General features: G+C 48.2%; 1 protein-coding gene across 1 annotated transcript; it reads left to right on the forward strand.

Annotated features, from left to right (window-relative positions):
* The first annotated feature begins 789 nt into the window (after positions 1 to 789).
* LOC127232921 (uncharacterized) lies at positions 790 to 25,694 on the forward strand. Its single transcript, XM_051199244.1, has 8 exons — positions 790 to 826; positions 885 to 1,014; positions 16,316 to 16,416; positions 16,464 to 16,624; positions 16,705 to 16,884; positions 21,442 to 21,632; positions 22,979 to 23,153; positions 25,307 to 25,694. Exons 1-8 carry the CDS (start codon positions 790 to 792, stop codon positions 25,688 to 25,690), a joined length of 1,359 nt encoding a protein of 452 aa, XP_051055201.1. The 3' UTR covers positions 25,691 to 25,694.
* The last annotated feature ends 1,280 nt before the right edge of the window (positions 25,695 to 26,974 follow it).

Consider the following 26,974-nt stretch of genomic DNA (forward strand, 5'->3'; position numbering starts at 1 on the left):
ACACAGTGCCTACACAGGACATAATTTTATGTTTGTATGTACTACGAGTGCCTGAGTGTCCACAGAAGGCAGATCAGTCATTGAGTCTTTTGCAACTAATGTTACAGGCAGCTGTGAGCTGTCTGACATGGGTGCTGGAAACTCAATTCATTTAAGAAGAAAATTAAAAATACTCCAAGGTGTAACTTTGCCACTTCTCTTTTTAAGCTGAAGGACAGGCTCCTTAAGAACTGCCATGTAAAATGGGACTAAGGTCTGGGTTTCTTAGACTTAACTATAGGTCAGTGGTTCTTAGGAGGCAGAGAGCAATTGGTAATGTCTCATTGTTCATGCCACGGGGGCCAGTCCAGTTATTATGGGCTAACTTTCCCAGCCTTGTAATTGTGTGGAAACTTATTTAGGGAACAGCAGATGTGTAAGGGACCCAGGGCGATCTCTTAATTAAAGCGGCGCCTAGTGGAGCCAGTAACCCGGACTTGAACATTCTGAAATCACTGTTTCTGCCTGGGCAAAGAGCCTGCCCTGTCTCAGTGCTGGGTCTCCATCGGAAGAGATGGCCCTGCAGCGCACACAGCCTCCGTTCTTCCCACCCAGCGTAGCGCATTCCTATCAGTGTGCTGTTCGTGAGCTCCTGCCGGATTTCGGGAAGCGTCTCCTCCCTCACAGCACAGCAGCCCACGACCACTCCTATTTAGGACATCAGCTGCCACGTGCACGGAGCATGCTGGGTGACTCCGGGGAGAAGATCTGCGGAGCGTCGGGTCACGCCCGCGGTGTGTTCCGGCGGCGATGAAGTGCTTCCGGGTTTCTACGGAGAAACGGGGAGGTATAGAAGACAGGCCCTAAAATTCTCCTGGCATTCATTCCCGCACGTTTGGCCCCAGAGGCGTTTCTGGGCGCTCGGCTGCCGTTCCAGGGCAGCAGAACTCGCTCCCCAGCCGCTCTCGAAGCTCCGCCGCGCGTGGAACAAAGCCCTCCAAGCCACGCCCGGCACCGCCTGCCGTTCAGTGGGAAGTAGGTATCTAGGCTCGCTCATTGGCCCTTCCGGTGAGTGACGGAAGCGTCAGCCAACCGCTGCCTGCACAAGGCGCGTGCGCGCTCAAAAAATTAGTGCTGGGGAAATGCGACTTAAGCCACTGCCTTCGGCAGGCTCTCTGGGACTTGGAGAAGGTACGCATGCGTAAATCGGCCTTCCTGCTCAAATTGAGAGAATTGGCGCCCCTCGGTCCTCTTGGCAGTTTTACAGAGATTATCAGCACTGCGTAAGATTTGGCATTGCCTAGACGTTCCAGAAGGAAAATCTGAGAGGCGAAATGCAGTCGTTTTTCATAGCCAAAACTGTTGTTACCTACAAAGTTCACGCCGATGAACTGCACGGTTGAGTTATAAAAAGATCAACAAAAACAAAAAAGTCGCGGGGCTGGAGATGTAGTTCATTTGATAGTTTGCACAAAGCCTGGGTTGCAGCAACCTGGTATTGCATAAACCAGATACAGTAACTGATGTCTGTAATCCCTGCACTTGGGATCTGGGGTGAGGCGGATTAGGAGTTCAAGGCCAGACTACAATGTTCAGGGCTATCCCGGAATCTATGAGACTCTTGTCTTAAAAAAAAAAAAAAAAAAAAAAAAAAAGCCACAAACGATTTTGTGTTGTTTTCCTCCTTAACCTTAATGGGCCACAGGTTGGACACGCCTATTTTCCTGTCCTCTGGCGGTAAGATTATAGTGCGAATAGCCTGAAAGGTATTGGCCTGAATCTGCAAAGCCCTGCAGTTGTAAGAATGGTTTGGAGAGAACATTTCACAGCTTGTCACCTCCTTATATCCTTTCTCTCAAGAGGATCCTCATAATACCTCCAGTAGGTTGGAGGTGTAGCTTAGTGGCAAAGCACTTGCCTAGTAGAGTTCCATTCCCAGCCTATAATGACCAACAAAACCCTGTAGAAAGGTGGATAACTAGGTCACAAGTTTAGGATTAGGATGTTGGAGTCTAAAATGCTGTCAAGATGAAGCAGTCTAAAGCCCCCATCTCCCCAGCCAGGGTTCTTTTACTATTAGGAACAATCTCTCTGCTCACAAAGAACTGGTGTCTAGTTGGGCTGGTTACCTTTCAAGGAAGAGCATAGGTACAGTTATAGTCAGAACACTGGAATCATGGCTGTGTCTGCGGTCCAAGAAGCATGCTTGAAGGAAATGAGGACAGAATGCACAGGTTGTAACCTCAGGGGTCCAGCTCAGTGATCCAGGAAACCTCAGAGCATTCCAAACACCTGAAAGCAACTCTTGCATTTCAAAGATAACAAAATAACAAGGGCTCTGGAAGAGTAGAGGAATGATAAACACCGAGTGTGCTGATAGTTAACCTGGAGAAAGAGAGGCTGAAATAAAAACAACACAAGTGAATGCTGTTGACAATGTCCTGTTTACTAGGTTAAATGCTACGTTTCAGGCTATTCGTTTTGTATGTATGAAATGTAATTTAAAGGGTGATGATACAGTGGCCTTAGTAACAAAAACTACTTGGGAAACTAAGGACTACAGATGCAAGGCTGGCCTACATTGCAAAGTCAGTTCAAGGCCGGTGTTCTACTTTGCTTTCTTTTATTATTATCATTATTTCTAATTTTTAAAATTTATTTTTATCTTGTGTGCATTGTTGTTTTTGCCTGTATCCATGTCTGTGTGAGGGTGTCAGGTCTTAGAGTTAGACAGTTGTGAGCTGTCATGTAGGTGCTGGGAATTGAACCCAGGTCCTCTGAAAGAGGAGTTAGTGCTCTTAACCAGAGCCATCTCTCCAGCACCAGTTTGCTTTCTAAAGTTGTGATAAAACATTACAACCAAAAGCTTGGGCAGGAAAGGGTTTATTTCAGCTTACAAGTTAAAATCCCTTATCAAAAGATAGGGATAGGAGCTCAAGACAGGAACCTAGAAGTCAGAACGGGAGTAAAAATCATGGAGGAACACTACTTACTGGCTTGATTCCTGGCTCTCTTCCAGCTACTATTTTTATAATGTTTTTATACTCTTTTAAAGATTTATTTAGAAACTGGAGAGATGACTCAATGGCTAAGCACACTTGTTCTTTCTGAGGACCAGTTCCCAGCACCCACATGGTGGCTCACAGCCATCTGTAAATCCAGCCCCAGAGGATTGGACACTTTCTGGCCTCTGAGGGCACTGGACATGCATATGGTACATAGACATACATGCAGGCAAAACATGTGTACACATAATATTAGAAAAGAGAGAATGAGAATAGTAGAATTCTTACTAAGTATATGTCAGTCCCTGGGTTCAATTTCCAATACTTCAAAATAGAACTAATTAGGAGCCGGAGAAAATTTTAAGTGAATAAATGATAGTGCGAGTAGTGCAAAATGCTCAGTGTAAAATCAGGTACTGATCCAACGTGCTGCCCTCTGCACCCTTAAAAAACTCATACAGTGTGACATTTTTAAAAGTTCTCCGGACTCTGTCGGTGTGGCCAAGTGGTAGAGAGCTGGTCAAGCATTCACAGTGTTGGGGGATTTACTCCACAGGAAGAGGAGAGCAGGAGGCAGTGGCAGCAGCATGGCGTTTAATTCGAGACAAGAAGAGCCTTGCATGTGCTGCACTTGGTTTACAGAGCTTTTCTACAAACATTGTGTCAGGGGGCCTCTCACACACAAATCTTTCTGTATTAGATTTATTTAACTTCAATGTGTAGGGATGTTTTTCTTGGATGTGTATATGTATACCATGTGTGTACCTGGTGCCCATGGAGGTCAGGAGAGGGTGTTGGATCTCCTGGAAGGAGAACTGAGATGGTTGTGAGCCTCTATATAGGTGCTGAGGCTGGAAGCCAGGTCCTCTGCAAGAGCAACAAGTGCTCTAAACTGAGCCATCTCTTCAGCCCATACACAGATCTTTTAAAAGGCAAGAGAGGGCGCTATGGGCTGGGGGCAGAGACAAGGTGGTACCAGCTGGAGGAGGGTGCAGATAGACACTGACCGTAGGCCGCAGCCCTCTCTGGACGTGCTGCTCATGATCAGGCATAAGACCAGCGTCTTCACAGACATCAGGGGGTCAAGCTGAAACTCACTGTTAAGGGTATCCTCAAAGCATCCTTCAAGGAGCAGCAGCTCATGCCACCCACTAATCTTCCAGGTTAGTGAGATGCTAAAATATGGAAGACATAGTATTGATTTCTGAGGAGTTCATTGGGACAGTATCAATGAACTTGGCAACAGATATCCTTTTCCCTTGTGGAAACTGGAGGCTCACCTTAAATGACAGCAAATTAACAAGTGGTGGCAGTTAATGATGAAAAGACAAAAGGAAGAAAATGGCAAATGCAATTTATTACTGTGTTTTTTTGTAGAAGGAGAAAAAAGTAAAAACTTTCTTGAAGGTGCAGTCCAAGGCCAGCCTAGTCTAGTGAGTGAGTCCCAGGATGGACAGAACTACATTCAGAGCCCCTGTCTAGAAAACACAAAACAAAGAGCAACAACAGACAGAAAAACGTGCTGGGGTAGGTGGCATAGGAGAGCTCAGTTGGATCAAAAGTTCGTGTTCGCCTTAAAGGGGGAGGGCATAAAATTGTAGACTTCCAGCAAGTGCCTTGTCTGCCTGCCACACAACATTGGCCCACACTTGTATATCCAGCCACTGGGATTGTGCCCCAGGGTGTTTCATAGTATATTTAACACAAACACAACAGCTTTAGCACTAAAGGCATCAATTTCTGGTAAACTGTGTGAGAGCTAATGGTCACACTACTTTCTTAGATTCTCCAATTCTGTCTATCTCCAAATATGTGTGCACAGAGTGTATGTACATGTAAGTAGGAAGACATTTAAAAGACTATGGACAGGAGCAGGTAAAAGCATTCGCTGGCTGAAGCCTGATGACCTAAGTTTGATTCCTGGAACCCATGTAAAAGTGGAATCATCCTTAGAGCTACACACACACACACACACACACACACACACACACACACACACACACACACACACGGTATCTCAGTGGTTAAGAACACTTGCTGCTCTTGCAGAGGACCCAAAATCCAGATTTGGTTCCTAGCACCCACATCAGTTAACTGACAACTGCCTTCAACTCCAGCTCCAGTTCCAGTGAATCTAATCCTGTCTTCTGGCCTATTCTGGCATTAAATACACATACAGACAATCAGGCACCTTAACAGTAAACAGTAAATTCAAAAGAGCAGTAACAAACACCTGCCACGCAGTCCTTTTCACTTCCTGATGTCATGTTTATTTTATCATGTTAATAAGTACCTTTCTGAATTTTTAAAAATTTAATAGATATGAGTGTTTTGTTTGCAAGTGTGCTTATGCATGACATGGGTATCTTGTGCCCAGAAGGGCTTTGGATCCCGTGGGATTTATATTACCCATATAGGTGCTGGGAATTGAACCCAGGTCCTCTGCAAGAGCAGCCAGTGCTCTAAACCACTGAACCATCTCTCCAGGACCTCCTTTTTCTTTGAGATGTTCTCTGTGAATCTCTCCCTCATGTATCCATCACCACAACTCCTTAGGTCAGCCTTACTGTCATTTTGCATGAAAATTACCAAATTTTCTTAATTATCAGTAGGATTTCTGTTTAAAGCATAGCTGTTTTTTTCCTCTCCTCAGTTATGTAGATTTTGCTTTTATAATTTTATTTTATTTATGTTTTTGGTCTCTTTTGAAATAGGATCTCTTTATGTAGCTCCTGCTCTGTGTAGACTAGGCTATCTTCAAACTCTGCCTCTGCCTCCTAAGTGCTGGGATTAAAGGTGTGTGTTCAGTTTATTTAGTTAATAGACAGTACTCTCCTCATCCCACACAGCTTTCTCTTTATCAGATGTTTGATTTCCTCATAAAACCTTTGGCCTCTGCTAGGTGAAGTGGTAAATGCTTTTAATCTGAGCACTCAGGAGAGAGAGGCAGGCGATCTCTGTGAGTTCAAAGCCAGCCTGGTCTACAGAGCAAGTGTCAGGACAGCCAAGGCTACACACAGAAACTCTGTCTCAAACAACAACAACAAAAAGCAAAACAAGTGAACAAAAACCTTTGGCCTCTAAGCATGGAGCTTTGCTCCTTCAATAATGTGATTGGAGTGCATTCTGGAATGCTTGTGAAGAAAACTGCACCCACCATGCCTCTGTGCAAGCCAGCATCTCTGCCAAAAGGCACAGTGCACTTTCATACTCGGTCACACTGAACAAAATGTCCTCTCAACTCACTTGATGCTGGGTCCCAAGGGATTTTTTCTGATAAAAGCAATAAACTAACTGCTACCAACATGCGGTGTCAAAGCCCCCGTCTCACTGTCGAGACAGCCATGTTTAAACTGGAAACCCCTTAAAGCATCACTCTTTCTTCATGTGGTGGGTCATACCTACAGTCCCAGCACTTGGGAAGCTGAAGCAGGCAGGGTTGCTGTGAGTTTGAGGCAAACCTGGGCCAAAGAGTGAGACTATTTCTGAAAATGAACAAATGAACAAAATACAAGACAGCGGGTTGAAGAGATGACCTGGTGGTTGAGAGTACTCAGTGCTCTTGCAGAGGACCCAAATACAGTTCCCAGCACCTCCATTGGATAGTTCACAACCTCCTGTAACTCTAGCTCCAGGCAATCTGGTTCCCTTTTCTGGCCTACATTGGCACTGAACTCAACATGCGTACACACACACATACACACATGCACGCACACACACAATCTGAAAATATATATACCTATTATCTTAGTTATGGTTTCTATTGCTGCAACAAAACACCATGACCAAAAAGCAAGTTGGAAAGGAAAGGGTTTATTTGGCTAGCGTTCCCAGATCACTATTCATCAAGGAAATCAAGTCAGGAACTCAAACAGGAACCTGGAGGCAAGAGTTAATGCAGAAGCCATGAAGGGGTGCTTCTTACTAGCATGCTCTCTATGCCTTTCCCAGTCTGCCTTCCTATAGAACCCAGGACCACCAGTCTAGGGATGGCACACCCACAATGAGCTGAGCCCTCCCCATCAATCACTAATCAAGAGAGTGCCTTACAGGTTTTTTGTTTGTTTGTTTTGTTTTTGTTTTTTGAGACAGGGTTTCTCTGTGTAACAGCCCTGGCTGATCTAGAACTCACTCTGTAGACCAGGCTAGCCTTGAACTCACAGAGACCCACCTGCCTCTGTCCCCACTGAGCCATTGCTTCAGGCCCTAATTCTTGACTAACAACTCAGTTCTGAGTTCCTGGATAAAATCCCCTGCTCCAGCATGACTTAGCCTCTTGGAATCTACAAGGACTTTACAAAGTGGAAAGAATTAAATATGAGACAGATAAAGGTGTTAGAACAAAGCCCAGTAAGCCAGAGAGTTTTGAAAACTCTTGGGAAGGACATGAGTAAATGGAGCAGGGTGGGTTTTATTTACTTCCTGTCAGTCTCAGTGTGTCTGCCCGGCTGGAAGCCCGTGTTGGTGCAGTTCCGGGGACTGCTTCCCAGTCTCTGCCTCATTGGGCTCACACACTCCTTTACCAGAGGACAATGCTCATGGCCACCAGGAGGAGCATTTGTACCACAGAAGGCAGTTCAACTGTCCACAGTAAGAGGCCAGCCTCAGTTTTCTGGCCACCTCTTGTTCCTCTGGAGAAAACAGCCTGTGATGTTCTATTTTAGATGACACCATCGGCATCATTCCGAACACCTTCCCGCCACAGCTACCATGGTCCCACCAGCATGGAGCTTGAAAGCCCTAGGTTTAGCTCACTGAGCCAGGAATGGTTATTCCCGTTTTGCCTATGAAGGGGTGTTCCTTCCACACAAGGCTTACATAGGCACTATAGAAAATGAAATACCTGACATAGCCTGGTGTTCTGGTGCATACCTTAATGCAGCACTTAGGAAGCTGAGGCAAGATTGCCAAGAGCGTAAGGCCAGCCTGGGCTACAACATTACTTCCAGGCCATTCTGGATTATAGCGTGAGACCCTGTCTCAAACAGACAAACAAACGAGCAACAATAAAAATTTAATAGATATAGATACAAAATCAAGCAAGCAAAATCACTGTGTGAACTATGAAGTACCAATAGGTTAACTCATGTGACCTCACCCTGTCACCCATCTCAGTGGAAAACTCATGCCCAGAAGCCTGTGCCTTGGGCTGCAAGGGATCCCAGAACACCTTGTCTCCAATTCTGAAAACAGGAGGAGATGAGCATAGACTATGGCACCAGAGGTCGGGACATTCTGAGGACAGAGGCTGGACCCTCTTTATATAGAGCTACCAAGAACAGCTGGACAGCAGGCACTTACAGAAACATCTGCAGCCATGAAGTGCCCCACCTGATCAGAGGGAAAGTTTAGTTTTTTTATTTTATTTTGTTTTAGTTTTTGCTGAAATGTTGGGTGATTTGGTAAATAAAATCAGGGATGAAGTTGGGCATGGCAGCATAAGCCTGTGATCCCAGTGTTTAGCAGATAGAAGTACAGAGCCAAGAGTTCAGGGTGACGGAGTAAGCTCTAGGACAGTCTGAGCCATAGAGGTCCCTCTCAAAAGCTTAATAAGTAAATGTGAATGAGCAAGTGAGTGAAGGAATGTGTGGGATATGGCAATGTGGTCCCTCCTGGGAACGCTATTTCAGTCTTGGTACACTAGGTGGCAGCATGGAGCAGCAGAACGGGACGCCAGGCTGGTCCAGGGCTGCCCCAAGGAGTCCTATTTGTGTCCCCCTGACTTTGAGCCCGGCTTCTCTTCCCACCGAGAGTCCTTCACTCCATTCCAGTGTTAAGACACCACAACTAACAGGGAGGAGAAAAGCCTGGCAGAGACAAACACCTAGGGTTCTTCACAGAACCGCCGAAATTTAAGTTCTCCAACTCTGAAAAGGGCCTGGGTAGAACCCTGATCCACATTGATGGGGCAGAATAAGCAACAGGACTTTTTAAAATCAGACAGGCTTCCTGGGGAACGTGTAGCCTTGCCAACCCTGCCTCAGGGCAAGCTCCTTAGAGCCTCCGTAATTTCCTCATATAGCTAGACCAGAGATAGCTTCTCTAGCCGCGTTCTTCAGGAATTTAGTTTTGCCTTTCCATCATACAGTGGATCTTCGCTGTAGGACAGAAGCCAGGACCACTGAGCAAATCTATCTCCGTCAGGGAACTCTGAAAAGCCACTCTTGGCTACAAACATCTACAGCGAGTTGATCCAGCCACCTTTGCCTTCCATCATTACACAGCACTGCCCACCACTCCCTGGCTTCACTGTCTATGGGCTCTGGGGCACTAAAATGAAATCAATCACCCCCTTCCTGCTCCAGCCAGCCAGCCATTATACTGACTTTTACAAACACCCACTCTGTACTCAGGCCTGCATTAGCCACTTGATAGAGGAATGAACCAAAGGAAAATGACGCCTGCCCACACTCTACATCTAAAGAATCCTGTTTTTAATCATCCATCCCAAAGAGAAATTCCTTCTTCATACTTTAATTGGTTATTTATGGTCTTTTCTGGTGGTTTCCATGGTTTTTGTCTGTTTGCTGTTTTTTGAGATAGGGTCCCACATAGACTGAGGCTGGCTTTTGAGGATGTCTGTCTTAGTCACTGTCCTATTGCTGTGAAGAGATACCATGACCAAGGTAATTCTTATAAAAGAAAGCATTTAGTTTGGAGCTTGCTTACAGCTTTGAGGCTTAGTCCGTTATCGTCATGGCAGAGAGCATGGCAGCAGACAGGTATGGTACTGAAGTAGCTGAGAGCTGCATCTTAATTCACAAGCAGAGAAAGATTAAAGACTGGGCCTGGAAGGAGCTCCTGAAACCTCAAAACCCACCCCCAGTGACACACTTCCTTCAACAAGGCCACACCCACACGAACACCTGGGAGCCATTCTTACCACGCCACCACTACTTTGCTTCCTATTGCTTCGGTAAACACCATGACCAAAAGCATCTTGGGGAGGGAAGAGTTTGTTTGGCTTACATGTCCCCATCACAGTCTATCACTGAGAGAAGTACAGACAGGAACTCAAGGCAGGAATCTGGAGGCAAGAACTGAAGCAGAGACATGTAGCCTTGCCAGGGAACTTGTAGAGGTGGCCACACTCTTTGGGCATGGTTTCCGGTGGGTGTGGGCTTGACCCTCTCAAGGTAGAGGAGCCGTGGGCACATGCTCTCTTTTGTCACAGAGAGCATCGGAGGGGCAGAGACTGCATCTTCTGGACCAGGAAGGCCTTGACAGTTATTTACTCTTATCTGTGTAAGTTCTTCCCCAATAAAACACCCATTTATCATTTTTCTTGGGCCTGGTGTACTCAGTTAAACCCTGCCTTCAGACCATGGAGAAATCTTGTTCGCTGGCTTGCTCCCCATGGCTTTCTCAGTTTACCTTCTTACACAACCCAGATCCACCTGCCCAGGAGAGCCCAGCCCAGAGTAGATGGGACCTCCAACACCAATCATTAACTAAGATCACGCGCCAGACTTATCTACAGGCTAATCTGACTGAGGCATTTTCTAAATTGAAGTTCCTTCTTCCCAGATAACCCGATCTGTGTCAAGTTGACAAAAAACTAACCAGCACGAAGGATGACTTTGAACTTATGTCCTTGCTTGCATGTTGTTCTGCACACCTCTCCCTAACCTACCTCTTTCTCATTCCTAGTCACAGGGTTTCCTGTACTGTTAGATAAGTCTGGCCCTCTTCTGCCTGGGCAACCTTCTAAGAACTAAAGACAGACACTAGGCCTCTATGATTCATTTCTTCCTCTCAGATCTTCACCTCAGGAGACACTCATTTGAAGTGTTCCTCCCATACACCAGGCGCTTTACACGCACGCTCGCTCATGTCATCTCATTGAATGTCCCCATAAACCCTATTCTAGGATGCAGACAATGGGATGGGGAGGTCAAGTGGCCAGCTTACCCACTGCCCCACGCCTCTTAGCTGCAGCAAGTGTCCTGGTGCTGTCTCATCAGTCAGCCTCCTGTCCCAGCAGCACCTGTCACCCTCTTTGGTCTGGATAAGGTCATTCATCCAGCCGAGGACCACTTGGCATTAAGCAGTCTCGTGATGAGAGTGGCTCATAATGAGCTAATGGGTACCTAGATATCTGAAACTCGGGACCTTCATCATTGAACATGGTCTATCAAACTATCTGCTCTCTCCCACACCCTGCGTGTTCTGTGTCCCACTCATCCTTCAGAGATGACCCGGCTCATACCTTCTGTGACAAAGCCATTCTGACTCTACTTTGCTCAAACTGGTATTCTCTCTCTCTCTCTGTCTCTCTCTCTCTCCTTTCCTTCCTCTCCCTCCCTCCCCTCCCCTAGCTTATAGCCAGACTGGCCTTAAACTTTTCATCTTCTTGCTATAGCCTCCCATGTGCTGGAATTACAGACATGTGCTACAATTTCTCCACAGAATTTATACTTATATTTCTATATTTTCTGAGCAGTAATTAATGCCCCTGTTTTCACCCCAATTATGGCACATCCCCAGACCATTTTATTTTATTTTATTTGTCCCTTTCTGACTTATACATGGAGGTACCCAGCATTTATCAAATGATTCATTTATCAAATGAATCAACTTAGGAACTGAAAGTTCATCTTTCGTCTCTGAAAGCAAAGCCTCGAAACTTCTCATCAAGCCCTTTAAGTGGATGGATGCCTCTTGACATCCGCCTGGGGCTCATTCCCTGCCCCACTTTGCAGCACATCTCTGTGTCAAAAGGAGAAGATCCCACAGCCAGATCTCATGGCCAGATCCCACAGCTGGAAGGGATAAAGCCATGGGCTTCCTGTGTCCCCCTCCTCGGCTGTTTTCCTAAATGAAGCCTGTCCTCCTGAGGATCAGTCGTCTGTGGCAGAGCTGGGAAGATGGTCTTCTTCAGACTGTCCCCCTCCAGGTCCTTGGACAGGGTAGAAAGCAGCTAGCAATAATTGCTGACTGATAAAGTGAGGTGGAAACAGCCTCAGCTGAAGGGAAGTGGAGAGATGGGCTGCCCCTGGGATGTGGCTCCCCTGGCTTGATTCAGAGCCACCTGCCCTCTGCCAGGTCTGAGCTGCCTCCTCTCCTCAGTAAGGCCCACCTGCACTATCCTGAGCGGTTTCATATTCCTCCCCACGGCAGTCACTGTCTTTTTAGTTTCATTATTTCTTTTAGTTTTTTTCTGACAATGTGGGAGTGATGAATGGTGATGTGTGTGAATGTGTATGCATGTGTGTAGAGGCCAGGGGTGGATGGAGGTGTCTTCCTCTATTGCCTTCCTCCTTGTTTTTGATATAAGGTCTTTCTCTGAACCTAGAGACCATCTTCCTACCCCTTTGAGCTTAGCTGGCTGATCACAATCCCCCAGGATCCTGTCTCAGCCTCTCTGGAGGGGATTAGCATTTATATCCTGCTGGGCATCCAAACTCAGTTCCTTGGGCTCCTTAGCAAGCACTTTACCTCCTTAGTTTGGGTTCCTACTGCTGTGATGACAAAAGCAAGTTAGGGATGGAAGGGTTTATTTGGCTTATACTTCTGTATCATAGCTCATCACTGAAGGAAGTCAGGACAGGAACTCAAATGGCAGGATCCTGGAGGCAGGAGCTGATACAGAGGCCATGGATAGGGTGCTGCTTACTGGCTTGCTCTGTGGCTTACTCAATCTGCTTTCTTTTAACCCAGGGCCACCAGGATGACACCATGCTGTCCCATCAATCACTAATTAAGAAAATGCCTTATGGTTTTGCCCACAACTCTGTCCTGGCACTCACTCTGGAGACCAGGCCAGGCTGGCCTCAGACTCACAGAAATCTGCCTGCCTCTGCCTCCCGAGTGCTGGTATTAAAGGTGTGTGCCAGCAACGCCCAGCCCCACAACCCAGTCTTATAGATGCATTTTCTAGCTTGAGGCTCCCTTCTCTCTGAAGACTCTAGAAATGTCAATTTGGCATAAAACTAGCCAGCACACCTACTTTAGCCATCTTGCCAGCACTGTGTCTGTCCATGTATACTGTTAGGGAGGACACTACTGAAACATTGTTCCTAACCTCCCCACTGGTTTACCAAGTCCTTTAGACAAGAGGGCTAACTAGTGACTGAGCAAGTGGGAATAGCCCACAGAATAAATACATGGGGATACAAACAAATTAGTGTTTATTGGATTTTTGTGCCCCTTTCCCCATAATTTTGCCAGCGGATGGATGAAAGCCAGATTTCAGTAATTATATTCCAGTAGTCTCAGGTGGGAAAAAAATGTCAAATGGCTAGAAAGAGACCAGAATTGGCCTGGGCTAAGGTGGCCTCAAGGCAAAGACAGCAGGACAGTGGGGTACTGAATAGCCTGTCCCATACCTCCACGGGGGGCTGATCCTGAGAGACCCCTAGAGCCTTGGCCCGCCCCTCTCCCCATTCCCATCAGGGACGGCTCTCTGGGAAGAAGGCAGGTCAGGAGCCTGAGTGACCTTTCACACCTCAGACAAGCTAAGTTTGTTTTCTGCCTTTCTGTCCAGGGCTCAGTTGGGGGGGCTGGGGAGGATGGGGTGGGCCTTTTCCATTCTCTTGGTACAAATACCCCAGAGGAGCTGAAGTGGAGGGAGTAAAGGATCTATTTATTTTGGCTCAGGAGGGACAATGTAAGCAGATGGTCTTTGATGGGATTAGCGGCGTAATCTCTAAGACCCTGGTAAATTGGAAAATGATCCATTATATTCCAGAACCTTTGGCGGCTTCAGCTCCTGGGGAGGGAGGGGCAGGCCGAGGGGCACCTTGTTAGAATGGACCCCTCTGGGAGCAGTGGAATCCCGCTCTGGAGAGCTTGGGGGAGGCTCTTTAGGCTGTCTTCCTTGGAGACAGAAAGGAAGACGCGGCCTCCAACCTCACTTTCCTTCTGCACGCGCTGGACAGTCCTCACACCCTTCTAGCAGCCCCGGGATTGGGAGTGGGACGGGAGTGGGGAAGATTCCAAAGTCTGCCTGTCTCAAGATCTCCATCCTTGTTGTCCCCATCTCCAAAGCCCATAGCCCAGTCCCCTCTCCCACACTGAAGATCCCAGGGAGAAAGCCTGCTACTAGTGTATGGGATTGGGAAACTGGAAGGAACAGGAAAGACATAGCAAACTGCCCTAGCCCAGAAGGGCTCCCCTTCTTATTGAGCTCTCTCCAGGTGCCAGGCATGGTGGGATTGTGGGTGCTGATAGGTTATTTGTGTGCCCCATTTCAACTGACTTCTTGCAGAAAGTTATCAGAAAGTTGGATGCACAGAATTTGAGGTGTGCACTGAGTGAGCAGGCCCTGGAAAGCCTGGAGACAGGGTGTATGATTCACCTGGGGTCATCCAGGTTAGCAGGGGACTGAGAACCTCCACACTGTGGCTTTTCTGCTTCTGTGTCCTGGCACCTCCCCCTACCTCGAAGCTCTCTTATGTTCTCACGCTCCTTTTATTAGACTCCCTGTCTTTCTAATACAGAAACATACTATGAACCATAAATCTGTCTATCCCATGAGTTATATAATCTGTACAAGTGTAATAGTCTTATTTCTCTCATTCACCTTTAACTCTCCCATCATTACAACATCATTCTGTAAAGATCTATTCATGTTGATAAACAAATCTAAATTTACTGAACAACATCTTGTTTATCTATTTTAGCATTTTAAGTAATTTTCCATTTATTTTGTTTTGTTTAAGACAGGGTCTTCCTATGTACTTCTGGCTAACCTGGAGTTTACTATATAGATCAGGCTGACCTCAAATTTATGAACTATCTTCCTGTCTCCGTCTCTCCAATGCTAGAATTACAGGCATACACCACCATGCCTGGCCTACACATCCCAATTTATTGTTGCATCTGTTCCTGGATAGGTATTTGAGTGAATTTAATTACAGTTATAGATTTTACTTTGAGTATTAAAAACTAAAGCATGCTGGGTGGTGGTGGCACACGCCTTTAATTCTATATCACTTGGAAGCCAGAGGCAGGCAGATTTCTGTGTTCAAGACCAGTCTTGAGTTCCAAACAACAAAACAAATAAACAAACAAATAAATAAATAAGAACACACACAACAAACAAACCCTAAATCATAGAGCAACATAACACCCTGTACATGTAATCCCAGCACTTGGAAGGTATTGAGAGGCAGGAGGATGAAGAGTTCAAGGCTAACCTTGACTATATAAGGAGTTTGAAGCTTACCTGGGATATATGGACATTATCAAAAACAAACAAACAAAAAGTACAAAAAGAAAAAACTAAACATACAAAATATGTACTATTTTCACACTTCTCCAAAAATAAATTCACAAATAAAAGAAGTGGAGGCTAGGGATATAGCCCAGTGGTAGAATGTTTGCCTACCATGTACAATACCCAAAGCATCCCCTCCCCACAACACACCCAAAGGAAAGAAGAAAAAAAAATTATTAAGAAATACAAATTATTAAGCCAGGAGGGTTGCTGTGAGTTCAAGGCTAGCCAGGGCAACAAGCAAAACTGTCTCGAAATAATACTGCTGCTGGTGGTAAATAAACATAGAAAGGTAGAACACATTCAATTCCAAGGAGAAGGTACATCTCTCTGGGCTGAGCGCTTGCCTAGCAGGCTTGCCTCACTCAGCACCGCCGCTGTGAAGAAAAAAGAAAAGAAGAAAAAACAAACAAAACAAACAAACAAACAAACAAACAAACAAAAACCCCAACGTTTTAGAGAGTGTAGATTCTAAGAGATGCCTCAGGCAGAGGCCCTGAGAGGAATCTGACTCCTTACAGCATTTTATGTCAGGCTACTTCAATGTACCATGATTTTTTTTTATGTCATTTTTAAAAGAGCGACACTATGCCATGTATATTTATCTGAGAGAAGTTGACAGGGATTCAGAAGCAGGGTAAAGGCAAAGAGGAGGGGCAGCAAGGGACAGTCATCCACCCAAGCCTAAACACCTGCCACCTTACCAAACGGAAAATCCACACTGCATTCCTGAGAGAGTGAGAATAGCCCAGCTCAGGTACAAGACCCCTACCACCCCGCCACCCCGCCACCCCGCCACCCCGCCACCCCGCCACGCAGCTTTCTCCCGCCGCGTTGTGCGTTGTCCGTTTAGGAAGAGGTTCTGAGCCGGGCTGGGGCAGGGCAGTCGGTGCTCTCCCCACCTGCCCCGCCCTAGGCGTTCAGTCACCCCAGCCCGGTCCCCTGCGGTTCCCAGGGCCCTCAGCAGACGCGAGCGAGCGGCCCACACCCACTCGCACTAACATCCTTCGTTTTGATGTGGTCCAGAACTTTCTGGGAACAAGTCTACTGATCCACCAGCTCAGGGTTGGTCTTACGAGAACTGTCACATTTATTCAGTCTTTTCTTGCAGGAAGGGCTGCGGGGACTCAGACCAGACCCCGGGAAAGTGGTCTCGAGCCCGCCGTGGCGGCAGTCCCCTCACCCAACCCGATGGCCCGGAGCGTCACTCAGGTTTAGGGGAGAATGAAATAACGCAACGTTAGAGTCCCGGTTGCTAGGGTGTGGGGGCCCGGGACACGGTGGGCGCCTCCAGACCCCGTGCAAGCTCGCAGAGCCACCTCCGGGCGTCCGCTCGCTCGCTGAGCCTAGCCTTGGGAAGCGGGCCGGACACCCCGCGGGGGACGCAGCGTCCGGGGAAATTGGGTTGCTGGGGACGAAAGCGCGGGAGCGACGACGGTCCCGGCCCTAAGTCCTTATCCCTTATCCCGGGGCCAAGCCTGTGGGTCACGACCTGGACAGCGGACACCGAGGGGCGCCACTGGCGCCGACTTTGTAGCTGTCCGAGAGTTCGAGCCTCTGGCTGTCCTCTCGCACCCACCGCGCCCTGGGCTGGGGCGGCCCCTGGCGCTCTGCGATTCGTCCGAGCGAGGTCTGGGGTGCGGCGAGAGCGAGCAGACTCCCGCTCCGCCACCACGCCCTGTCGAGGCCCTTCCCAGGGAAGGTTCCTCGCCCGCCCCCTCCACCCAGCCCAGCCCGGCTTTCTGCGTGGAGTTCTAACCTAAACGTGTCTGGTTGTCTTTCTTCTTGCTTCATTTAACATCATTGTCTCTTTTGTTTTAATGTTTTGTTTCTTATCTGTTTCCAGGTGCCCTTCCCTGCCCTGTCTCTCTATCATCCACTTGCTCCCAAGAAATCCGGGCTCTTTGCTCTTTGATTTTCTTTCGTCTCCACTTCAGGGACAGGATTCTCACGGAAACCTACATACTACATTGCAGCGTCTTCTGTGAGTGCAAGCAAGGGAGAACAGATGAACAAGGGACAGCCTCCCACCCCTACCGCATGCTTGCACCCAGACTTCACTCTTGTACCCAGAGCACCTAGCATGTCCAGGCGGGCCCATGCTGCACGCGGGCTTCATTACATGGACTTTGATGAATGCAGAAAACTGAGCCATATAGAAAGGCCTGCAGACTGCTCCTGCCCGCTCTGGCCTAGGACAGAGCTAGCAGTAACTGGGACTCCTGGCGGGAGGGGGGCTTCAGTCCCACAAGCCCTTGCACTTGCCCTTACACCTAGTTACCTGGGAGCTCCACAGCCAGCTGAAGCCAATTTTCTGCGCGCCCGTGTGTGTGTGTGTGTGTGTGTGTGTGTGTGTGTGTGTGTGTGTGTGTGTGTGTGTGCGCGCGCGCGCACACACACACACACACACACACACACATGCACACACTAGCAAGTCACATGAAAGCCCCAAACTGTACACACGGAACATGATTGTAGGTTCGATCGTGATACATATATACCCATCAGGACACACAGGCTGTGCACTGACTGAGAATCTAAGTGAGGCACAGACAGACAAACCTGATTGCTCACACCCAGTAAGGGGCCTCTTTCAGTTTCAGGGTTAACTTAGTGGTCACAGTGACACTGGGGACAGAACTTGGAGAGAAAAGGGGCAGAGCACCCACATATACCCACCCAGATTCATCTCCTCTGCCAACACTGGGACTGGGGCTGGAGGAGCTGCTCAAGGGTGCCACCAAAACCCAGAAGAGTACTTAGATTTAGAAGTGAATTTCTGACCTAGAAAATTCTGCCTACCCAGTCTGCTCTAAGAAAGTCAATGGACTTTGCATTTGCCTGCCAGGAGGAATACTATCCCTCCTGTATCAAACACAGAGCTAGTGTTGGTCCAGAGTCCCCATATGGAGGTCTCTTTATTCGAAAACAAACAAGAGATTCGTGTGGTTCTAGGGATAAAGTAATGTGTGCAGGTGTATGGGCCCTGACACACGGGCAGGGAGATGGAGAACAGGAGACTCCTCTCCAGCTTCTGGGGATGGATAACAAGCTGGCATGCTAGCCTTTGCTTCTCTTGTCCCAGGATGGAGGAGACTGTGTGGTTATGGGGGTTTATCATTGATCCTCATAGAGTTGACATATGAATCAAGCGACTGAATGAGGGAATTTGGGAGAGACTCTGAGAGTGAAGGGCTGTCTGAGTTATACCTCCAGGTCTCAAAGGCACATTTCAAAGTCTCGGTAGCCTGACAGATGTATACAGATGACGCTGGATGAAATACAAATGTGGTCACAGGTTCAGGAGCACCTGCTCCACAGAAGTCCTGCACAAGACCAGCAGTGTGCCGTTCCTGGCCTGCAATCTAATAGTTGGGAGGAGTGGTAGGTGAGAAGAGAGGGCACAAGATGATTTTCTTGCATACACAGCTCCAGAGATTTGGGGTTTAATTATCACATGAAAGAACTTCAGAGGTAGGAAAGCATATAGACCCTAAGCTAGCTGCCCCCCACCCTTTGTGGAGCCAGTGTGGGAAGGCATTCTTCCATTATCCAAGTGACTCCAGATTGGTAGAGAATGTGCTTGGTGTGACATTGCAAATCTGCTCTCCAGTCTCTGGACTGAACCGAAGGAAGGACAAAGCAGAAGTAGGGGTCCTATCCCAGCTCTCCCCTGTTCCAGCTCAGTCCCGGAGCTGGCTGACAATCTGGGCAGTTGCTCTGTCCTTGGCTGGGTTTCTGGTGCCTCCCAACAGCTTTTCTCATTCCATAGGCAATAGTCCGCCCCAGTTTTGTGTCTGTTTCCCCGTTTTCCGTCCTCCTGCCTCTGCCTTTTCAGCTCTTCCTCTTCCCTATGCTTCAGCTCTTCCACTCAACATGACCATAAGGAAACTGGCTGGATGCAGGAGCGAAGGCCAATGCACACTCAAGGAGCCTGTGAAGTTGTGCGCGTGTGAAACACAGGTCCATTTTTTGGAAAAAAAACTGAGGTTGTTTCCATTACCTCTTTTTGGCTCCTGCTTCTTTGAATATTTACATGCATTTCTCTCAGGGACATTTCAGACCCTTCCCTTAGTGCAGTGACTCCCCGAACCCCACCCCCCAGTGTTGCTTTTGTAGAGCATGACTTCATTGGCAAGGGCTTTTTAGATGCCAGATGGATGGGCAAAGAAAGGGAGGGGGACAGAGATACCTCCAGGGATCTCAAAAGAAGAGTTTGGGGGCATCTGGAGAGGGCATAAGAAGTAAAGAGAAGTAAAGGATTTGCTGCACAAGCCTGGTGGCCGAGTTCAATCCCTGGGACCCACGGCATGGAAAGAGAGGACTAACTCCTCCAAGTTGTCCTCTGACTGTGTACAAGCAGTGGCAACCCCCAGTGTTTAAGAAAGAAAGGAAGGAAGGAAGGAAGGAAGGAAGGAAGGAAGGAAGGAAGAAAGGAAGGAAGAAAGAAAGAAAGAAAGAAAGAAAGAAAGAAAGAAAGAAAAAACCAAGATAAATGTAATTAAAAAAATCTAAAGAGCTTTGGGATCAATTCTAAAGAGACACTACCTCAGGAATTGGAGGCTCCTTCTGAGCAGGGTGGAAACAGGGTCTGATGTCACTCTGGAAAAGTCCATAGCCATCCAGGGCCAGCACCATCCTCCCAGCAAGGGAGAGGAGGACAAGTCCCACCCAGCCCAGCAAGTCCTAGAAATAAGTCAGGGAAATCAACAAAACCTGGAACTATCTAGCCTCTCATTCTGGGTGGTGTAAAGTCCCAGTAACAGGGTTGGGGGGATAGTGGCACCTCCTCAGAGATGAGGAACCACTGGCTGATCACAGAGAACTGGGGCTGAAGCTATCACAGGAGCCAAGAGAGCTCTCCACCCCAGCGCTGGCAAGAAAGGCTCTCAGGTCAGCCTTGGTGCTGGTTTGTATGCATGTGTTGATGACAATGAATAAATCCTTCAGAGGTGCTGTTTGGGGGTCCTGGCCACTTACCAGGTACAGAAGGAGAAAGGGTTTGATAAGAGATGGCTCTGGAGGCTTAGTTTCCAGGCCTGCAGTGGATGTGGAGGTGTACCCCCCCCCCAGCTCAGCCCAGATATATAGATTTTTTTTGTGTTCTCCTCAAATCGAGCCTGGCTTCTCACTCCCTATGAACCATTCTGTCTCTATCTTTACCTCAAGGCTGTCCCTGTCTTGAGGCCCTGTTTCTCGCTAGTACCTCACCCCCTTTGTTCATTCAGTCTCCATACTGATTCTCTCCCTATTCTTCCCGAATAAGTAAAACGAGGAGTGAAACCTTCTTGCTGGCTTTCATTTTTGCCTCCCCCCCCATCTTTCCCACCTCACCCCCTCCTCCAAGGCTACAGTTCCCTCTCACAATGTCAGACAATTGCTGGTACGCAGCTACAAGAGGAACCAGAGCTTATACCAGGGAAAGAGAAAGGGAAGAGAATAAATAATAATTTGCCTCCATTCAGTGTATATAGGTTGCCTGATTTGCATATATGCTAATGATGCTACAATTACCCTGCTGTTCTGGCCTAAGCTCAAGTTCTATAAATACATATGATAGCAGAGATAGGCCTTGCAACTCCACCCCCAAAATGATCAGGCACACATATGTATCTGTGAGCCTGTGCTCTAGCCTACCAGCCTTCTTTGTTATTACGTGCTGTCTTCTGGCTTTCAGCTATCCCTTCCTATGCTTTGAGGCAATTCCAAGCAAGGAGGAATGAGAAAACATTCTGAGTTACAGTTCAATCTTAGTATTAATGCCATTATGAATAGGATGGTTATTTTCAGGAAAAGCAAAAATTTCCCCACACTATTGAATTAGTTATTCTCTTCTGAATGTCCCCCATAGATCCACCTTTTGAGGTACAGGTTATGAGCCAGGAAGAAGAAGACAATATGTCCTGGGCCTAATACGATTTTCCAGAAAGTGTCATCAGGGGAGAGGACGTGGAATGCCTAGTCCTACGCCTGTCTCCCCTAGCGAGAGCCCGGTCTAGCAGGAGCTAGGACCAGGATACACAGGGGGCAGATTTGTGGGTGAGGAAGAAATGGGGCGGAGGCTTGGAGCAACATAAAAGACGATCCACAGCTGTCTGCTTTTAATTATAATTATCCCCTTTCGCTTCCTTTCTGGCTAATGAGGGGGGATTTAAATTTTTCCCCTTTTCTCCCCCCGTCTTTCGATAGAATCGAGGGTGGGGTGAGTGTGGTAGGGTCCTCCCCTTCCTTCCCTAGCCCCTGGTTACTGGGGGAAAGGCAAGCTCCAGAGGGTGGCGACAGTATGAAGAGATCGTAGGAACAAAAGAAGGACAGGTTTGGATTGCTGGACACGTCCTCCTGGAGTTGGAGAGACCCCCCCATTCCATTGGCACCCCCTCCTATCAACCCCCCAGCTCCCTAGACAAGGACTCAGTGTCTTCCAGCCGGTGAGAAAGGAGCTAACGGGAGCCTGGGCTAGAGGAAAGGGGAGGGGAGGGATGGGGTGCAAAATTAGTCTCAAAGGATCTTTATTTCTGAGCTAGTGAAGCAGATGTAATCAAGGGAGGGTGAAATAATCATAATGGGAGGGTGGGGGAGGGGCAGCTGGGCTGCAGTGGGGAGACTGGGTCCAGACAGGCCTGGGAGTTGGGGGATAGGGGACTCGGAAGGGGGGCAGCCTTTTACTGGGGAATGGGGAAGGGCCACTGTCAGAAGACTCTGCCACTTCAACCCTCAGGATCCCTCCTTGGGGCTTAGGGATGCCTGGGCCAGAAGGTGGCTGGGAAGGCACCGGAGAAGAAAGCCCCCTCACACGCTCCCCACCGGAGGAAAGTAGTGAGGAGGGAGGCTGAAAGCCGAGGGGGAGGGGGGAGCCAGCCAGCAGAGACTCAAGTGGCCTCCAGATCTGTGGGACAAAAGTTGGAGGGAGATTTGTGTGTGTGAGAAGGGAAGGGGGCCTTGGGGAGGGGGGGCTTTGACAATGAACTTGAGACAAACTTCATTAGCATGCAGGCCTGCTGTCTGTCACTTTGAGCTCAGACTGAGTTCCCATGCAGTCCAGGAAGAGAGGGAGGGAGAAAAGGGGAGGGGCTGAGAGTGGGGGGTGAAAGAAAAGAGCTCCACCATTGTACCATTGGGGCCTCACCTTCCACCAATGTTAAACCCTAGCCCTGGAAACCAACCTCCGAATCATTCTTGTCTTCTAAGAACAAGATAATTTATCTCCCACTTTGAGCCCGTGGTCCCACCCCTCCTGTCTAGACATCCAAGAGCTGGTGGTCCCTGCCCCTAGTCCAGTCCTCAGCCTTTATCTTCCAGTGGCCACTTACTCTTTCACAACCAAGATTTAAATTTGTGATTAATCCAGGTGTTGGGGCTATGTGGCCAGAAGAGTTTGGGGAAGGAGGGACTAAACACCCCGACCTCAAATGGCAAATGATGTCTTCTGTAAGTCCCTGTGAGTCCCACTCTCCACATGTCCCCCACATCCAATCAGAGCCTTAAGTTCAAAAGTGAATTAAAACTCAAAGAAGCCTGGGGACAGGGACAAGGGTGCTTCTGTCATTCATTCTTTTCTATGTTTCCTTGGGGACAAGGGTGGCCTGGAGGAACAATAGTGTCCCTTGGCCCCTTCTTCCTGCGTCTGGTTAGAAAAGGCAGTGGGGATTACAAAGACACACACACCCAGGCTTGAGAAGGCAGGAGGAGGCGCCTCTGACGGGGCAGGCTGTTATTTTGGTGGTGATCATGGTTTCAGATAGGGGCAGCATCCCCCTTTTTCCTGGCTTTCCAGGGAGAGCAGCAAGAGAAAGAAAGAAGCAAACGAAATTCCTGAATGGATAGGAGATGCTACGTCAGCGGTACCGGAGTCTCATCCTCCACTCCACAAGAGAAGAGCTGGGAGAGACCCGCGGCGGCGCAGCCACGCGCCAACACCAGCTTCGTTGCCTCCTCCTCACAGAGGCAAGGTAAGTAGCCACTGGGGCCCAGGGAGGGTCCTAAACCCGGCAGGCATCTGGGCTGGGGTTGGAGAGTAGCAGAACCTTATAAAAATAAATAAACGACTCCAAGCATCCAAACCTAGCCTTCCTCCTGGCTAATGGAGGCTGGTACCACAATCACAGAAAGGAAAGCTGGTAAAGATTTGGGAGGGTCTATAAAAAGGAGGCAGGAGACAAGGAGGCGTGTGTGGAATTGGCCTCTTGCCCACAGGTTTTCACCCCGCTTCCCGGGTATCCAGAGCATCTATCCATCGGGAGCTGGAAGCAAGGGCTCTGCCCCAGGCCAGAGGCCCCTGATCTCTCCCTACCCAGCCCCTGCCAGCCCAGGGCTCAGTAAATCAGTCAATGAGATTGGGGGTGGAGGGTAGGGAGGGTCACAGTGCTACTGATCCTATTAATCCGCCCCTCCCTTCACTCCCCCGGACACGGCCAACATCTTAATGCTGTAGAGGAGAGGGATGGAGTAGAGGGGAGAGGGGGACGAGGGAAATGGCTCTGAATCTGGACTCCTGGTCCTCTTCCCTGCTCTACCGTATTCCTCTCTGTCCCAGAGCCTGAGCTTTACGGGGAGAACAAGTCTGGTGGGACTTTGGGGAAGAGGAAAGGTTCAATATTTCCAGGAAGGTGAAAACCAGAATTGGCGAAAACCCCAAAACCATTTTACAGGATTTCTATTAATTTCATTCTTCTTCACCCCGTGGAAAGGACGTGAGGGGCAGATGCGGGGCTGGAGGGGCTCTCACCCTGCTGTCTTCACATTTACCCTCCCAGAGCTGTTCTGTCTTGGAGTGGCTTTTTGTCTTTAATCTTTTTAAGAGGACAAGAATGCAAGGAAGAAGAACCCACTCTCCTCCCCTCAATCCCCACACAGGCTGGGATCCTGTGGAGCAGTGGAGATTAGAACAGAAACAGCAACCTGGTGCCCTAGAGGCTAGGCTCCTAGGAGAAGCTGTCAGTGGCCATACATGTGTGCACACATGTTCTTAGGTTGCCCTGTGTGAATGAGCACTGAGTAAGCCTGGGGTGGGGTGGCTGGGCAGCAACCCTGAACGCTGCTCTTTGGATCTAGTCAAAGGGGTAGGTCAGTAAATGGGGGAGGGTACTCTGGGATAGCAGTTTCCGACTGAGACTTTCTCCCTCAGAGTCTCTGGGCCGGAGCAGCTGAGCTGGGTCAGTTGAGCACTCCTGAGTGTGGGAAGCAGGAGGCATGAGGAACGCTCATTCCTACTCCCTAGCTCCTTTTTCCCTCCCAAATTCTTCTTCATTTAGGTCTCTCCCTAATTTAAAAAGAAAAAAAAGAATTAGTATGGAATTGCATCAGAGTGTTTTAGGAGTTACCTATGATGTTTCCTAAATCCTAATGTAAAGAACTGGATGTAAAACCTGGAGAAACACTGAAATACCTATGGATCCCCACACCAAACATTAAGTAATAAGTACTGCTCTGTATTCATGCCTTTTGTGTACACGAAAAGGAGAGAGAGAAAAAAAACTGAGATTCATGGCATGTCTTTCTGGATCCTGAGAGATAGAGGATTTGAAGACGGAGATGGGCAGGGAAAGGAAGGGAGATGATATATAGGATTGTGGTTGTAATGATCTCGTTTCCTTTTTATTTTTTAAGATAAGGTGTTGAACTTTTTTGACCCTCTTGCCTCAGTTTCTTGGGTGCTGGGATGACAGGTGTGTGCAGCCACCAGGCCTAGCCAGCCATGGCTGAGGATATCACCAGTTCAGGCAGCACTTTACTGTTTATAGTACAGACAGAAATCTGTCCCCAGCCCAGGTCCTTCATTCCACACACCTAGGCACTGTGATAACTCCGTGAGGAGAGGGTGGTAGTCTTTTGGTTGCTGTGAGAGAGCCCCTCCAGGTGGGTTCACTTGGGGGAACTGGGCCTGAAGGTCTGGGTGGAGCTGTGGAAGAGTGGAGGGAGGTGAGGGGAAGGCAGTGAAGTCGAGTCACCCAGCTGACAGACAGACCTGGATTTGCCCCATCTTTTGTTGGCCTAGCCAGGCAGCCTTGAGCCCCCCCATTGAATTGGGGAGCAAAGGGGGAAAACTGGGGTGACTTGCTGATGGTGAGGAAGAGGACTGAACTCTGTATTCTTCCTTCAACAGGAGCAGTCATCTAGAAGCAGCCTCCTTGTTCATCTGTTCATCGTTCATCGATGTCATCATAGGTGGCCGACATCCCTGGCTTTGGGGTATTTATTTCCTTGCTTGCTTGATGGTGGTGTGTGGGGGGAGGAAGAAAGGAAGCTAGTCCTGTTCCTCTGGGTGCTCTCCCAGCTCTCCACCCTACTTACTGTCTCTTTCCAGTCTCCAGCCTCTGATTTTGGTCTATTTTGTAGGGTGACCTGCATTGTCAAAGCTAAGAGGCAATGCACCAACACAGCCTGGGGACAAAAGGCCACTCTGTATCTGTATCTGGTTAGGTGCAGAGAGGGAAGGTATTGCTCTGCAAAACATAGTCCCTTTTCCTCCGTGGGAGGGAAGAGATAGAGGAAGGGGGAGGGGAGTGGTTGGTTTTAGAAGGGGACAGGGATGACACCGGGGTCACAGGTGGGCCAGAAGAGGAGTGCATGTTGGAATCAGTGGGGCTCCCAGGCCCTTAAATAGCTGAGTGGGTGGGCATGCAAGGACACATACTTTTGAGAACTGGGAAGTAATACTGCTAGGCTTGTCCATGGATTTACCACTAAATCTGTCTGCGTTTGTGGGTGTGAGTGTATGTCTGTGCTTGAGTGCTTTTGACCACAGAAGGTCTTCTAGAAAGAGCCTGATATGGATGAATAAGCTGACAGCCCCCATCTCTGTCACCTTGTCTCACCTCCCTGACACTGTAGGAATAGGACAGTAAATGAGTCTGTGGCGGGGGGGGGGGGGGGGGCAGGAGTAGCTGGGCAGTAGTGTTTACACAGGCTAGGAATTCTTCTACTCTTATGGTCCTCAGTGGCCATCTCCTGTAGATTATCTCCAGGCAGCCTAACCTCATCTTTGCATATGGCTAGACTTAAAAAAAAAAAAAAACATTATATACCATTTTAACTGCCAATTGTTTAATTTGCCACAATTCTATAGATATTGCAAATATTCAATAACAGAATGCTGTTTAATAGTGGTGATAGTAATTAGCTTCTGCTTCAGAAATAAGTTCATCCTCCAATGAAGCTTTTGCCTGTATCTTCAAAGCAAATCCACCTTGCAAACAAGGGAAAATTATGTTTTTATTTAACTACCTATTTTTAAAAAGTGCTTTACTGGCAAAGTATACATAAGGAGTCAAAAGGCTGCATCCAGATAGCATAACCATGTTCCTCTCTGTGTGGGCCCTTCAGACACATAGACAATAGGTGGGTAGCTCAATGCTTGGGCACTTACCTAGTATACATTGAGTCCAGGGTTTGGTCCCAGGGACCCTAAAGAATGAAGGCTCCTGGGATACACACAGACTGTCTTTAGCATGAGGAGTTGGGATATTCTCCCCAGAATTCCCCAAGAAGGACTCACAGCGAGGTCCACAGGCCACCAGAGAGAAGGCTGCTTTGTGCTGAGAAAACAGAAGGCTCTGCTCCAGCTGAGACCCTCTTTTAGGAGACTGAGGCTGGTGAGCCAAGCTCACCCTCTGGAACTATTGTGCCTAGCTGTGAGTCCCACAGACCTGCTGCCTCCAGTGGGTAAATGGGTCTCCTCTGACACAAGCATGGCTCTCAAATAGTCTGCATGAGCCTTACCTATTTTTTCCTCTATGTGGACAAAGACTATGTCAAAAATCCTCCTTGTTCT

The sequence above is a fragment of the Phodopus roborovskii genome, unplaced genomic scaffold (genome assembly GCF_943737965.1).
Source record: "Phodopus roborovskii unplaced genomic scaffold, PHOROB, whole genome shotgun sequence".
NCBI classification, from domain to species: domain Eukaryota; kingdom Metazoa; phylum Chordata; class Mammalia; order Rodentia; family Cricetidae; genus Phodopus; species Phodopus roborovskii.